Raw genomic sequence first — 15,503 nt, 5'->3', positions numbered from 1 at the left:
TATTTTACAGAAATATATAGTTTGAGGTCTTAGTCCCCTGACAGGATCACTGCCCCCTTTTGAGCTCTATGTATTTCAGGTTCAATGCACATGCAACAAGTATTTGAAAACCAGGTCACTGTTTTGTTTTTGGCTTTGCAGAGAAGAAGGAACATCACCATTTTTGTGAATATTTTGTACATAAACCTTTCTGATGGAACACAGGACGACACCCAGGAATATGAAGTTCAATGTGACCTCAAGACAAAAGCAGCTTCATACCACATCATTACAGATATAGAACTGTACCAGCTCCAGCAGCAGGCGGTGAGCCTGGTGGATTCAAACTCTGAGGAGTCGAAAGTGGTGGATGGATCAGAGGGTTCCAAAATGCAAGATACCAGCGACATTGTCTTCATCGGCATTTGTGTTTTGGCAGGAATTCTCATGTTGATTGCTATCATAGGGCTAGTCCTGTTGTAAAATACATGAGGTGATTGCATGTTCATACTTGGAATAGCATGTTAATCAGTTTGGTGGAATGTTGTTAAGGGCAACCGTTTAGAAAGCAACTTTTAATCCCTTTTCAACAGGAAGCTCTCAAAACAACCGGTAGATCCGAGTTTCTGTGAAATTCTTTTTTTGTTTATTTTCCTAAAATTCATAGAACCGTACGATTGTTTTTACAGCACACAGGAAGGGCATTCTGCCCATTAAGTCTGTGCCAGCTCTCTCAAAGCGCAACTCAGTTAGTCCCATCCCTGGTTCTCTGCTTATTTTATTCAAGTATTTATCAAATTACCTTTTGAAACCTGCTCTGTTCTACCCCATCAAGCTGTGCAATTCCAAATCTTAACTATTCATTTTGTCTTTTTTTGTCGTGTTGCCCCTGGTTCTTTCGCCAATCACCTTTGAACATAGAACATACAGTGTAGAAGGAGGCCATTCAGCCCATCGAGTTTGCACCGACCCACTGAAGCCCTCACTTCCACCCTATCCCCGTAACCCAATAACCCCATCTAACCTTTTTGGACACTAAGGCCAATTTAGCATGGCCAATCCACCTAACCTGCACGTCTTTGTGAGGAGTGGTGGGAGGAAACCGGAGCACCCAGAGGAAACCCATGCAGACATGGGGAGAACATGCAGACTCCGCACAGACAGTGACCCAGTAGTGAATCGACCCTGGGACCCTAGCGCTGTGAAGCCACAGTGCTAACCACTTGTGCTACTGTGCTGCCCAGGGCAATCTGTGCCCTCTTGTAATTGACCCTTCTGCCATTGGAAACAGTTTCTCTAAACTCTATTCAAAATCGTCATGATCTTAAACACCGCCATCAAATCAAATTAGCCTGCTCTGCTCTAAGGTGAACAATTCAACAATCCCAGATTATTTCTTCTTCAATTGGGTCCCTTTCATCCACAACTGGTATAAGTGAGATCTTACTGCTTAAATATTTGCTGCTGGGTGGCTGAGTAGGTTTATGCCCTGGACCATAGGGAATAAGAAGGTCTTAAGATTCATCCCGGGTCGAACTAATCTCAGCTAGGACAGCAGATAAGATGCTATGATTGGAGTTAGCCCACCATTACAGGAAGGGGAAGGTTCACCTGGGAGTTTCTACTTGTCACGGCTGAGTGAGTCTCTTTTTGGAGTTGTGCATGTGTGGGTGTCAGGTGAGGGTTGAATTTGGCTTGGTGGTGATGCTTTACTTGATTGCATAGCTTGCTGGCAATCACTGTCAAGGCTTGTGAAGAATGGCCATTTAAATAAGCTATGAGGGGGGCTACAAGCCCTTTTAGAATCCTATTCCAGCACACTTCACGACAGGAAAAGAGAGGAAGGAAGAAACACTGGATGCAGCCTCTCTTAAATAAACTTGTCAATGGCATACATATACCACAAAAAAAATGCAGTGATGTCACTTGAAGGCAAATATATTTTTTAACAGCACTGTCCTCTTTCAAACACTTCAGGCATAATTCTTACAATCCCATGTTCCCAGTGAGACCGACACACTTAATACGACCATGAACCACAGTCAGGAGTATAACACCAGGCGAAAAGAAGCACAAAATTAATCCTTTAACATGGTCATACTAAATTGCTCTTTTTTATTTCAGGTATTAATTGGGTTGGCTTAATATCTGCATTGCAAACATATCAAGAAAGATTTAGCATGGGGAGCATGGTGGCACAGTGGGTAGCACTGCTTCCTCATGGCGCCGAGGAACCGAGATCGATCCTGGCCCCGGGTCATTGTCTGTGTGGAGTTTGCTGTCCGTGAGGCAGCAGTGCTAACCACTGCACCACCGTGCTGCCCCTGAAAGTAACCTCATTCAGGTGACAATTAGTCACTTAAAATGCTTTTATCCAAATGGAAGAAATATTAGAAATATATTGATAAAATTACAATTCGATGCATCATTACAGAATTTAAACAAAATGTGTCTAAACATTGATGGACAAAAACAACTGACAAGAAAATAAAGATAAGTATCATGGCCCAATTAAGGGTAACAAAAGTAACTATTAGACTAACTTAGAGATTAATGGGAAAGAAAATCGTTGATAATTGCCGGAATAATGGCAAAGGCTTTTTTGGTGGAAATTTACAGTCAGCAGACCATTAAGGCCTTCTGAGGATCATTGAGACACTCCTCAGGACTGATTGAAGTGGAATCTCAGGCATGAAAGAGGTGTTCAATGATTACTTTGCATCAATCTATCCTGGATGATGCTCAACTACAGTATCAGATGTGGCTTACATTGTATACATGAAAATTGTGAATATTACAAGAGGAAAATGTTTCAAATAAAATGAAGTACCTTTATCAGCATGATGTGGATCCTGATTTGCAATCCCCTTGTCCTTCCCTTTAACAGCTTATTGGAGACTGGGATTAGTGCCCTTAAATTGGAAAGCTGCTCATGTCGTGTTGATTTTCATAAAGGGTGATAAGCTAGATACAAGGAACTCCAGGCTCATGAACCTGACATGGATTGGGAGTTTTATTGCATTCCCATCAGCAGAAAATTATGGTTAATGCTATGGTTCTGCTTGAAGATCGGTTATTAATGGAGTCCCACAGGAATTGGTCTTGGGGCCATTGCTTTTCACTATTTTTATGAGTGACCTGCATATAAATATTGGGGAGATGATCCACAAGCTTACAGATGACACTACAATTTGTGCAGCTGTCAGGATTGTGCAGGAGGTGGCGCGGTGGCACAGTGGTTAGCACTGCTGCCTGGTTCGATCCCAGCCCTGAGTCACTGTCCGTGTGGCGTTTGCACATTCTCCCTGTGTCTGCGTGGGTCTCATCCCCACAACCCAAAGATGTGCAGGGCAGATGAATTGGCCATGCTAAATTGCCCCTTAAAATGTAAAAAAAAAATTGGGGACTTTAACGTTAAGAAAAGGAAATGTGTAGCTTTGAGGAGCAAGGTGACGCAGTGGTTAGCACTGCTGCCCCACGGCTCCGAGGACCTGGGATCGATCCCGGCCCTGGGTTACTGTCCATGTGAAGTGGAGTTTACATATTCTCCTGTGTCTGCGTGGGTCTCACCCCCACAACCCGAACAGATGTGCAGGATAGATGAATTGGCTATGCCTCTTAATTGGAGGAAAAAAAATTGGGTATTCTAAACTTATTTTTAAAAATATGTAGCTTTGGGGATGATTTGAATGGGCTATACAAAGTTATTAAATGGCTTGATTGTGTTCTTTCTGAGTGACTGTTTCAACTAAATGGAATGGGGAGGACCAGGGATCACACATATAAGTTATGTAAAGGTAGGGTAGGGGCAGCACTGTGGTGCAGTGGTTATCAATGCTGCATAACGGTGCCGAGGACCCGGGTTCGATCCCGGCCCCCGGTCACTGCACATGTGGAGTTTGCACATTCTCCCCATGTCTGGTGGGTCTCACCCCCACAACCCAAAACCATGTGCAGGGTAGGTGGATTGGCCATGCTAAATTTCCCCTTAATTGGAAAAAAAAAGAATTGGGTACTGTCAATTTTAAAGAAAGGGTAGGGACAGCTAGGATAGATGTTTTTAAATTTTTTTTTAAGAGTACCCAATTCTTTTTTTTCCCAAATAAAGGGCAATTTAGCGTGGCCAATTGACCTACCCTGCACATCTTTTTGCGTTATGGAGTGAGACCCACGCAGGCACAGGTAGTGACGAGGGTAGATTTTAAAACATTTTTAGCGTACCCAATTATTTTTTTCCAATTAAGGGGCAATTTAACGTGGCCAATCCACCTATCTTGCACATCTTTGAGTTGTGGGGGTGAAACTCACGCAGACATGGGGAGAATGTGCAAACTCCACCTGGACAGTGACCCAGGGCTGGTATCGAACCCAGGACCTCAGTTCCATGCGGCACCAGTGCTAACCACTGTGTCACCGTGCCCCCCAATGGCTAGGGTAGATGTTAAATGCTTTTTAATTTCCCAGAGAATGGCAAACCCAGGGAACAAAATAAGCTCACATGATGATGAGTATACATCTTCTGCATGCCTTTAAGAAAACATTTTATCCAATTACCAATTTGGGAGCAGGTCACATCATAAAGGTAGGTTTAATATCAAGCACTTATAGGGTAAAATGGCTCCTTTTGTGCTCTAATGACTATGACTCTATGGCTAGTCTATGTGGTCTCCTGAACTTATTTGATCACTAAGAATTGAAAGTTCCTGCATTTTCTTTTTTTCTGATTGGCCTTGGGTGTTTTTACCTTCCAGGGGAATATATAACTGATGATGAGCAGGTTGATATGTGTGTTGGTAGGCATGGGTATGTGTGCTGGTGATGCTCCAGGCATCCAGGTGAGTTTGTTCAATGGACTAACTGGTCTTTTCCACCCTTGCAATTTCACATGTTTGTATGTTCATATTTGTCTACAATGCCCCACGGTTTCAATGAGGTGACAGTGTTACTATTATCACAACTGTACAAAGTAGATCTGGGCTGCAGCAAAGCAATAACAACGTGGAATGAAGAGGTCCACAATCAACACATTGACACTTGTTTCACAGTTTTTATGCAAAACTATTTTTCCAATGTCTCATTGAATTTCACACAGATATTATACAGAAGATCTGCAGGTTCCCCCAGTAACTTGGTTGCTGTTCTACCCTATGTGTTACTGAGTCATACAAACAGAGTATTACCCTGCTGAGCTGTGTAATCTTGATAAGGGTGATGCAGTCAGAAGATGGTGATAATGGCTAGTACAGAGACCAGGTCATGGTTATAGTGAAAGTTGCATTTAATAAAAGAGGCATGAATAATATAACTAACAACAAAAATAAATGCATAAGTGCTTTAACTGACCTCAGGAAATTTATTTTGGCATTGTCATGTCACATTCTGACACATCAAAACAAGGCTAACACTGTTAGATAAACTTTAACTCCGTCACCTGCCTTTTTACCATATCTAACATCTATGGGTATTATACTCAAGTCATTATAAATCAGCATATTCTTCCACTTATCAGAATCAATGCTGCAGGACACACAAAATAATGTGTAGGATTTTAAATCCTCTCCATAATGAAATATTAAAAAAATTATTATTATTTCCAATTCAGGGGCAATGTAGCATAGCCAATCAACCGACCCTGCACATCTTTGGGTTGTGGGGGCGAAACCCATGCAGACACGGGGAGAATGTGCAAACTCCACACGGATAGTGACCCGGGGCCAGGATTGAACCTGGGTCCTCGGCGCCATGAGGCAGCAGTGCTAACCACTGTGCCACTCTATAATGAAGCATTTTAATCAGAATTTCTATTTATTTTCTCCCATAAGCCTCGAAACGGGTACGCTGGGGTACATTTACAAGGGCACAGGTAGCCTTCTGGTACATTGCCCAGGTTGCTATTCTTCCTGCATGTACCATCCTGACTGAAGTTGTTATCCAGTGACCCCTGCTGGCATATGCATGTATTTGAATATGGCAACAAATAACTAATATCTAAGGAAACACGAAGTGGACAGCTGCCCTGATTAGCCACTCCTCGAAAATAAACAACGTGCCTGACATTTGGATATAGTTCAAAGTCATGGCAACAGCCATGCCATTTAGCTCCTCAAACCTGTTGTCATTCAGTTGGATTGTTTATTTAAGTGCCCAATTCTTTTTTTCCCAATTAAGGGGCAATTTAGCATGGCCCGGAGGGCGACTTGTTGCACGTTTTACTTGAGTGTAATACGCGTTTATTGGAGTGTATTAACACGCCTCCGTTTAAAGGCCGTATGCTTAACACTGCTAGGCTCTGTATGTGTAATTTCAGCTCGGGAGTCGCCAGGTGTCGTATATAAACACCTCACAAATATTCCAAGGTCAGGTTCAAAGTAATAAAACTATACACCAATTAGTAAGTTCCAACGATCAATATTTATTATACAAATATAATAAATACGCATGCACACGCTAAAGACTAATACCTATTTCTACTATTAAACGACTAAATACTTATCTAAGTGGGAACCAGCAAGGTCAGGGGACAAGGCCTTTGTTCCTTTCTTAGCTGCACCTTCTGTTCGTTCTTAGAAGAGTACTGTATAAGTTCACGTAGCGAGCGTCGTTTTGGGACTTACTGAACGATGGCTGGTGCTCAACGGCTGGTGATGGAAGACAGGATCTGGAGACTGGAGTCGAAGTCAGGATACAACAGCAGATCTGGGTCGAAGTCAAAACAGCAGTCCAAGCCGGAGCACAAAAACAGACAGGACCATGTGTGGGGGTCTATCTTTATAGTGGTCCCCAATGTCCGTGTCTTTTCGGGGCGGGCTTTACCTTCCATGCATTGATTGGATCATTCCCAATCGATGTCTCACTAATCCCCCAATCTGAGGGTCCCTTCTCGATGTGTGGGGCGGTCTCTAGGGTCTTTTGTGATGGATACTTCTGGTGCCGTTTTGTCTGGGCCTCCACTTAAAGTATCTATTCAAAACCAAATGTTGCTATTGTGTGTGCCCAGATCTGGATTGCCTCATTAATATGCAAAGCGTTTTGCTATTAACACCTTTGGTTGAGATCTTCCACCTGGCCAGAAACTAGTTTTGCTGCGTGCAAAATGCTAATCAGTCTTTGCAGACTGCTTGTCCTGGCTAAACTGCTTTTTCCCTGCAGTCTTAGCAGTTCTCCATTTTGTTAGCCCAGTGTCCATCTTAGGTGGCTACAGACTGTCCGAAGGCCGTCAGCCACCCAGTGTCGGGAGCGGAGGGTGCTCATGAGGTTCTCTGCAGTGGGGTGCAGGGCTCACTCGTGCCTGACACTGTGTCGCCCCTCACCCTCTCTGGGGGACTCTCGGAATCCGGAAGATTCTTTTGTTTTTCTGCCCCTGTGAAGTTTCAGGCAGTGTCCTATTGCCCCCATCCCTCCACCAACACCCGAACACATTCCCTCCCCACCACAGAGGCGACCCTCCACCAACACCCGAACACATTCCCTCCCCACCACAGAGGCAAAGGTATCTGGTCTCTCCAGTGAAAATGTTAGTGCTTGTACCGTTTGTTTTTTAGTACAACTGTGTTGTGAACTGTTTAATATTCAGATTATCCTACCCCCCCTCCCTGTATGTTGGTACTGAGGGGAGGAATACCCTGTTTCTCCAACACAAAATTCGTGTTTGTCCTTGTATATATTTTGTACTGTTTTAATAAAACGATATGGTCAATCCACCTACCCTGCACATCTTGAGTTGTGAGGGTGAGACCCGGGAGAATGTGCAGATTCCACATGGATAGAGACCCGGAGCCAGGATCGAACCCGGGTCCTTAACCACGTGAGGCAGTAGTGCTAACCACTGCACCAATGTGCCACCCATTCAATGAGATGGTGACTGAAATGCTCCTTAATTCCATATAACTGCCTTCCTCTCTTCGTCCCGTATCCCTAAACACTTTGGTCAATAAAAAATTCAATCAATCTCAGATTTAAAATGAACTGACTCAGCATCCATGCCATTTGCAAGAGAAAATTCCAAACTTCCACCACCCTTTGTGTGTAGACGTGCTTCCTAATTTCAGTCTTTAACTACCCAGCTCTAATTAGGCTATATCCCCAGTACAAGATTCCGCAACCAGCAGAAATAGTTTTGCTCTATCTACCATATTAGTTCCCTTTTATAACTTCAAAATGTTGTCACTCCTAACCCACTAGATTCCATGGAATACAACCTTAGATTGGGTAATCTCTCCAAGTAATTTAAATCTTTGGTGTTCAGCATCATTCTAGTAAAACTATCCAGTATTCCTTCCAAGGTTAACAAAGCCTTCCTAAAGCGTAATGCCCACCGCCATACGCTAACTCTGAGTGTCTAACCAGGGCTTGGTATAGCTGTAGCATGACTGCTACCTCCTGACGTTTTAGTCCTCTAGATATATTCCACTTCTCCTTTTGATTACTTTTTGCACCTGTACATGACATTTTAATGATTTACACACATGGACCCAAAGTCTCAATGGACCTCTGTTATCTCTAGCTTTTCACCATTTATAAAGCACTCTGATGTACGCCTTTTTAGATCCAAAATGGATGACCTCACAAATTGCTTACATTAATATCCATTGGTCACGGTTTTGTCCATTCCCCTCTATTAATCTATTAATATTGCTTTGTATTTTTATTTTAATCACCAGCAGTTCATAGTACTTTATTCACATAGCCATTCTTACATAGATATATAGAAGATAGGAGCAGGAGGAGGCCTTTTGGCCCTTCGAGCCTGCTCCACCATTTATCACGATCATGGCTGATCGTCCAACTCAATAGCCTAATCCTGCTTTCTCCCCATAGCCTTTGATCACATTCTCCCCAATTGCTATATCTAGCCGCCTCTTGAATATATTCAATGTTTTAGCATCAACTATTTCCTGTGGTAATGAATTCCACAGGCTCACCACTCTTTGGGTGAAGAAATGTCTCCTCATCTCTGTCCGAAATGGTTTACCCCGAATCCTCAGACTGTGACCACTGGTTCTGGACACACCCACATGTAAATCAAACTAATTAGCAAGTTATTTGACCTGATTTGCACTTTCAAGCAGGAGTCACTAGATAATGACCAAAAACATGAATCCTGGCCAGTTTTGGCTCACATAGCCATGGATGCTGACTAATTCAGTATGGACCAGGAATCAACTTTGTTTATGTATCACAGTTTCACACCAAGCAGAACATGTACTAATGGAAAAAGTGGAGATAAACTGCCATCTAAGAAATGCGCCGTATTCAATGCACTTCTCTGGGTGGCCATCTTTTCCTAAAAGTGGTGATCCCTATAGACATTTTCCCAATGTTTTATGACTGTGGGATCTACAGTAGTATACTCCAGTCATTATAAAATAGCATAATTTATTTTGTTTCCTGCATATTAAGCTGAGTTCTAAGTGATAAGGAAAGATTAAGGATGCTGGGCTTGTTTTGAGCCAATTGAATTGAATTTTTCATATATTGTGACAAAGTTGTTACCAGCAAATCATTCATTAAGCAGGGAAAAAAGATCCATATACCAGGATACATGTTACAGTTTTGTTTCTCTCTCCATAAGTGAGGTACCTGACCTAGGTATTTAAAGCATTGTTTTTATTTGTTTTCCAATATCTGCAGTATTTTTGTGTAGTTTAAACATTGGGAAGCTTTGAGACAGAGGGGTTTTTTAAGCGCTATTGGCTCATTGAAATGAACCAATATGAGATGTTTGGCCAAATAGTTTTTTCTTGTCCATAATCATTCAAAATCTCTTTGATAGCCAGGAGGTATGCGGAGTCTCCGGATGACGGGCTTCTGAAGGAGCGTCAGAGACTGCAGCTGGAATTTGGGCTCCTGGCCACAGATAAGGCGGAGGGACAGCTGAGGAGGGTAAAGGGGGCAGTGTATGAATATGGGGAAAAAGCCAGCAGGATGTTGGCGCACCAGCTGAGGAAACAGGAGGCAGTGAGAGAGATTGGGAAAGTAAAATATATAGGGGGGAGTTGGTTTTGGACCTGCGTGGGTGAATGATGTGTTTTGGACGTTTTACAATAGATTGTATAAATCGGAACCCCTCCAGCCGGGGAGTAGGGTATGAAGCAATTCCTGGGGGGGGGCTGGAGTTTCTGAGGAGAGATGAGGAGTTGGTGGAGGGCTTGGGAGCCCTAATTGGGTTTGGGGAGGTTATAGACTGGTTGGGGGGGGCGATGCAATCAGGCCCCAGGACCTGACGGATACCCAGTTGAGTTCTATAAAAGTTTTCCGGGTTGCTGGGGCCGCTCCTGGAAAAGGCTTTTAATGAGTCCAAGGACCTGGGAGTGCTCCCCCAACGTTATCGCAGGCATCAATCTCACTGATTTTGAAGCGGGATAAGGATCCGGAGAGTTATGGGGCGTAAAGGCCAATCTCTCTGTTGAATGTGGATGCTAAATTGCTGGCAAAGATCTTGACCATGCGCATAGAGGATTGTGTGCCAGGGTTAATAGGGGAGGACCAGACAGGATTTGTGAAGGGACGACACCTGATGTCCAAAATTAGACGGCTCCTAAATGTGATAATGATGCCTGCGGAGGGGCGCGAGGTTGAGATGGTGGTGGCCTTGGATGTAGAGAAGGCCGTTGATCAGGTGGGGTGGAGGTACCTGTGGTATGTCCTGTGAAAGTTCAGGTTCGGGCAGGGATTCCTGGATTGGGTCCGGTTGCTTTATCAGGCACCGGTGGCGAATGTAAGGACCAACTGAGACTGGTCAAAGTATTTTAGTCTGTGCAGGGGGACAAGGCAGGGGTGTCCACTCTCCCCACTACTGTTTTCCCTGGCCATAGAGCCTTTGGCAATGGCGCTGAGGGCATCGAACATTTGGCGGGGGATAGTGAGAGGGGGATGGAGCATAGGGTCTAGCTCTATGCGGACGATTTGCTCCTGTATATAACAGACTCGTTGGGGGGGGGGGGATTGCAGGAATTATGGGAATACTGGAGGAATTTGGCCAGTTCTCAGGCTACAATCTAAACTGCGCTGTATGTTCTACATTCTACGTTCTATGTAAACATGAGTAAGAGCGAGGCCTTCGTGATCCAGGCAAGGGGGCAGGAAAGGAGACTGAGGGAGATGCCGTTCAAAGTGGTAGGAAGGGGTTTTAGATATCTAGCACAGGGCTAAATCGCTGACTTTGCAAGCAGACCAAGGCAGGCAGCATCACAGTTCAATTCCTATACCAGCCTCCCCGAATAGGCGCCAGAATTTGGCGACTAGGGGCTTTTCACAGTAACATCATTTGAAACCTACTTGTGACAATAAGCGATTTTCATTTCATTTCATTCATCTGGGGATTCAGGTGGCAAGGGACTGGGGGCAGCTTCATGAATTAAATTTGGGCAGGGTGATTGAGCAAATGAAAGGGGACTTCCATAGGTGGGACGTGCTCCCGCTGTCATTGGCGGGGAGGGTACAGACTGTGAAAACGACAGTCCTCCTGCGATTGCTATATGTGTTTCAATGTCTCCCAATATTTATCCCCAAGGCATATTTTAGGAAAATGAACGGGTTTATATGGGCTGGTAAAGCCCCAAGGGTGAAGAAGGTCCTTCTTGAGCGGGGGCACGGGGAGGGAGGCTTGGCCCTTCCGAACTTTATAAATTACTACTGGGCGGCTAATATTTCACTGGTTAGGAAGTGGGTAGTGGGGAAGGGGTCGGTGTGGGAGTGGGTAGAGGTGGCATCTTGTAAGGGCATGAGCTTGGAGGCGTTGTTAATGGCACCTCTCCCGATCTATGTCACCGATCTGTGACAACCACCGGTTCGCTCCGTGGGGCTGGATGGGGACTTTAGGAGGTGGCAGCGGGCAGGGAGCCTCCAAATTCAGGGGTGTGGGTCAGTGACATGGCAGGGTTTCTCAGGCTAGAGAAGATTAAGTTCACCTTTAGGGGTTAGTTACAGTTGTTCGCTCGGAGGTGGCAGCTGTTCATCGACTTCTTCAAGGAAAACTGACCATCAGAAGAAGGGGGGGCCGTTGGGGTGGGGGGGGGGGGGGCATGGAAGTGGAGAATAAGGGCAGGGAATCTAATATATGGCTAGCTAGGAGTTAGGCTGGGGGAAGTTGTGTATGTTACTGTGGGGTTTTTGCATGTATCAGACCACTCTTCCGCTCTTACTTAGAATATTAATAGGTTAAATTGTAAAATTATAAATGCCTCAATAAAATGTTTTCTAAAAACAATGTTGAACTTTCCCCTTTTGAAAGTTAAAAAAAATTTTTTTTTAGAATACCCAATTATTTTTTCCAATTAAGGGGCAATTTAGCATAGCCAATCCACCTATCCTACACATCTTTGGGTTGTGGGGCTGAAACCCACACAGACACAGGGAGAATGTGCAAACTCCTCACGGACAGTGACCCAGGGCCGGGATTCGAACCCAGGTCCTCAGCGCGGTAGGCAGCAATACTAACCACTGTGCCACCCCCTTTTGAAAGTTAAAATTCTCAGGACAATTCTAAGTTCACAGGCATGAGAGCTGGAACTGATCACTCCCCAGCAAGCAGATTGTATTATCTGTCAATCATTTAATAGAATACTGTAGAACAACTGTATTATATTATAAGTTATAGCTTGTTGTTTGAAACCATTCAAACCAGTCATCTGGAAGTTATTGTTTTTTAGTAAATTATTTTTATTCTTCCCCTTTTTCACATTTTCTCCCAAATTTACACCCATCAACAATAAACAATAATCAGTAATGAATGCAATGTCAATTCCCATATCAATAACAAAGATCCCAGCCTCCCAGCAAACCCCAAACAGCAGCCCGCATGTTAACATAAACAAATAAAAGGGCAGCACGGTGGCACAGTGGTTAGCATTGCTGCCTACGGCGCTGAGGACCCGGGTTCGAATCCCGGCCCTGGGTCACTGTCTGTGTGGAGTTTGCACAGTCTCCCCGTGTCTGCGTGGGTTTCGCCCCCACAACCCAAAGATGTGCAGGTTAGGTGGATTGGCCATGCTAAATTGCCCCTTAATTGGAAAAAATAATTGGGTACTCTAAATTTATAAAAAAAAACATAAACAAATAAAATCAGGAATCACCCATAGTCACCATTAACACATACAGTGCCCTCCCCACTAATGTTCAATGTAATCCAATTGTTGAAAGTGCATAATGAATAACGCCCATGAATTGAAGAACCCCTCCATCCTTCCCCTCAGTTCAAATTTGACCTTCTCAAGAGTCAGGAATTCTAGCAGGTCCCCCCGCCACACCAGGGCACAGGGTGGAGAGGCTGCTCTCCATCCCAACAGAATCAGCCTTCGGGCGATCAAGAAGGCGAAGGCTACAACATTTGCCTTCGCACCCGTTTCCAACCCCAGCTGGTCCGACACCCCGACTATGGCCTCCCGAGGACCCGGGTCCAGTTTCACGTGCATCACTTTATGGATTACCCAAAAAACCTCCTTCCAGTAATCCTCCAGCTTTGAACAGGACCAAAACATATGAACGTGGTTTGCAGCCCCACCCCGCTGCAGCGTTCACACACATCTTCTATCTACCCCCTCAAAGAGCCGGCTAACCCTCGCCCTTGTGAGGTGCGCTCTATATATCACCTTTTTTTTAAAAACTTGTTTTTATTCAAAATTTTACAGAATGTTTACAAAACCACTACTAAAAGAAGGCAACAAAAAACAAAAAAAAAGAATTAGCAACTTAACAAAATAAGGTGGGATAACTACCATTTACAAGAAAAATCTATTCACAACCCATACAGTCCCCCCACCCCGGTTTGCTGCTACTGCTGACCTCCTCACTTAACGTTCCGCGAGAAAGTCCCTCAAGGCAAACTTTATCCTCTCCAAACCTAGAAATCCATCCATGTCACTGACCCAAGTCTCCACACTTGGGGGTTTTGCGTCCCTCCACATTAACATGATCCGTCTCTGGGATACCAAGGAGGCAAAGGCCAGGACCCCGGCCTCTTTCGGCTCCTGCACTCCCGGATCTTCTGACACCTCAAATATTGCTATCCCCAGACTCGGCTTTACCTGAGTGTCCAAGACCTTGGACATAGCCTTTGCAAAGCCTTGCTAGAATTCATTAAGTGCCGGGCATGCCCAAAATATATAGACATGGTTTGCTGGGCTCCCTGAACACCTCACACACCTGATCTCCACCCCAAAGAACTTGCTCATTCTTGCCGCTGTCATGTGAGCCCGGTGTACCACCTTAAACTGAATCAAGCTAAGCCTGGTACAAGATGAGGAGGAATTGACCCTGCCCAGGGCATCAGCCCACAGGCCCTCATCCAGCTTCTCCTCCCACTTGTCCTTCAGCTCCTCCGCCGAGGCCTCCTCCGTCTCCTGCAGCTCCTGGTATATGTCTGATACCTTTCCGTCTCCTACCCACATACCTTTCCGTCTCCTACCCACATGCCCAAGACCACCCTGTCCTGTATCCTGCAGGCAGGTAGCAGCAGAAATTACACCACCTGCTTCTTCAAGAAAGCGCGGACTTGCAGGTACCTAAAGGTATTCCCTGGGGGCAACCTGAATTTCTCCTCCAGCGCCCATCTATAAACAAGTCCCCCATCCTTTTGGGGGATGGGACGTTTCGGCGTGGCCAGTTCGGCGTGGCCAGTTCGGCGTAGCCGATTGGAATGGGATGTTTCGGCGTGGCCGATTCGGCGGAGGAGTTTTTCGGCGGAGGGACGTCAAATTAGTTATAGTCGCAAAATGTTTGTGCAGCCCATTTCTTGTATCTTTTCCTTCCAGCCGCCTCAGATATCGTGTTTGTGCACCAAACCGGGTCTGACTTTACACAACCGGTGTTACTGAAGATATTGTGATTTTACACAATGTGTTAAGTCAGACAGCAGTGTAGATCACTGGGCAGCTGCTTCAATACTTTCAGTAACACCGGCTTTCTTTAAGAGACCCGGCTTGGTGCACAAACACGATATCTTCAGTAACACCGGCTGTGTAAAGTCAGCCAGCAGTGTAGATCACTGGCGAACTGGTTTAATGTTGGTGCCTTTCTTTAAGAGACCCGGTTTGGTGCACAAACACGATATCTGAGGCGGCTGGAAGGAAAAGATACAAGAAATGGGCTGCACAAACATTTTGCGACCATAACTAATTTGACGCCGAAACGTCCCTCCGCCGAAAAATTCCTCCGTCGAATCGGCTACGCCGAACTGGCCACGCCGAATCGGCCACGCCGTACTGGCCACGCCGAAACGTACCAAACCCATCCTTTTGATACCCGCTCTGTGCCAGCTTAGAAACCCTCCGTCCATTCTACCCGGGATGAACCTGTGGTTGTTTCGTATTGGGGTCCAGACTAAGGCCCCTACCTCCCCCCCACCCCCCGTGCCTTCTCCACTGACCCCAGATCCTCAGTGCAGCCATCACCACCGGGCTCGTGGTGTACCGTGCCGACGAGAGCGGCAGCGGTGCTCTTATCAGTTCCCCCAATTTAGTGTCCCTGCAAGACGCCGCCTCCAGCCGCTTCCACGCCCCCCCCCCCCTCCTCCTACCCATTTATGA

At 45.2% G+C, this 15,503-nt stretch overlaps 1 protein-coding gene across 1 annotated transcript in view; it reads left to right on the top strand.

Moving 5' to 3' along the window:
* The window catches only part of cdcp2 (CUB domain containing protein 2), an 83,984-nt gene extending 82,999 nt beyond the window's left edge, over nt 1-985 (top strand). Inside the window, exon 7 of the mRNA XM_038793509.1 lies at nt 142-985. Coding sequence (XP_038649437.1) covers nt 142-462 — 321 coding nt within the window. The 3' untranslated portion in view covers nt 463-985. The remainder of the gene's footprint in view (nt 1-141) is intronic.
* The last annotated feature ends 14,518 nt before the right edge of the window (nt 986-15,503 follow it).

This window comes from Scyliorhinus canicula, chromosome 4, assembly GCF_902713615.1.
Source record: "Scyliorhinus canicula chromosome 4, sScyCan1.1, whole genome shotgun sequence".
In the NCBI taxonomy this organism is placed as follows: domain Eukaryota; kingdom Metazoa; phylum Chordata; class Chondrichthyes; order Carcharhiniformes; family Scyliorhinidae; genus Scyliorhinus; species Scyliorhinus canicula.
The sequence above is the reverse complement of the archived record's forward strand: the minus strand, read 5'-3'. Positions and strand labels throughout refer to the sequence as shown.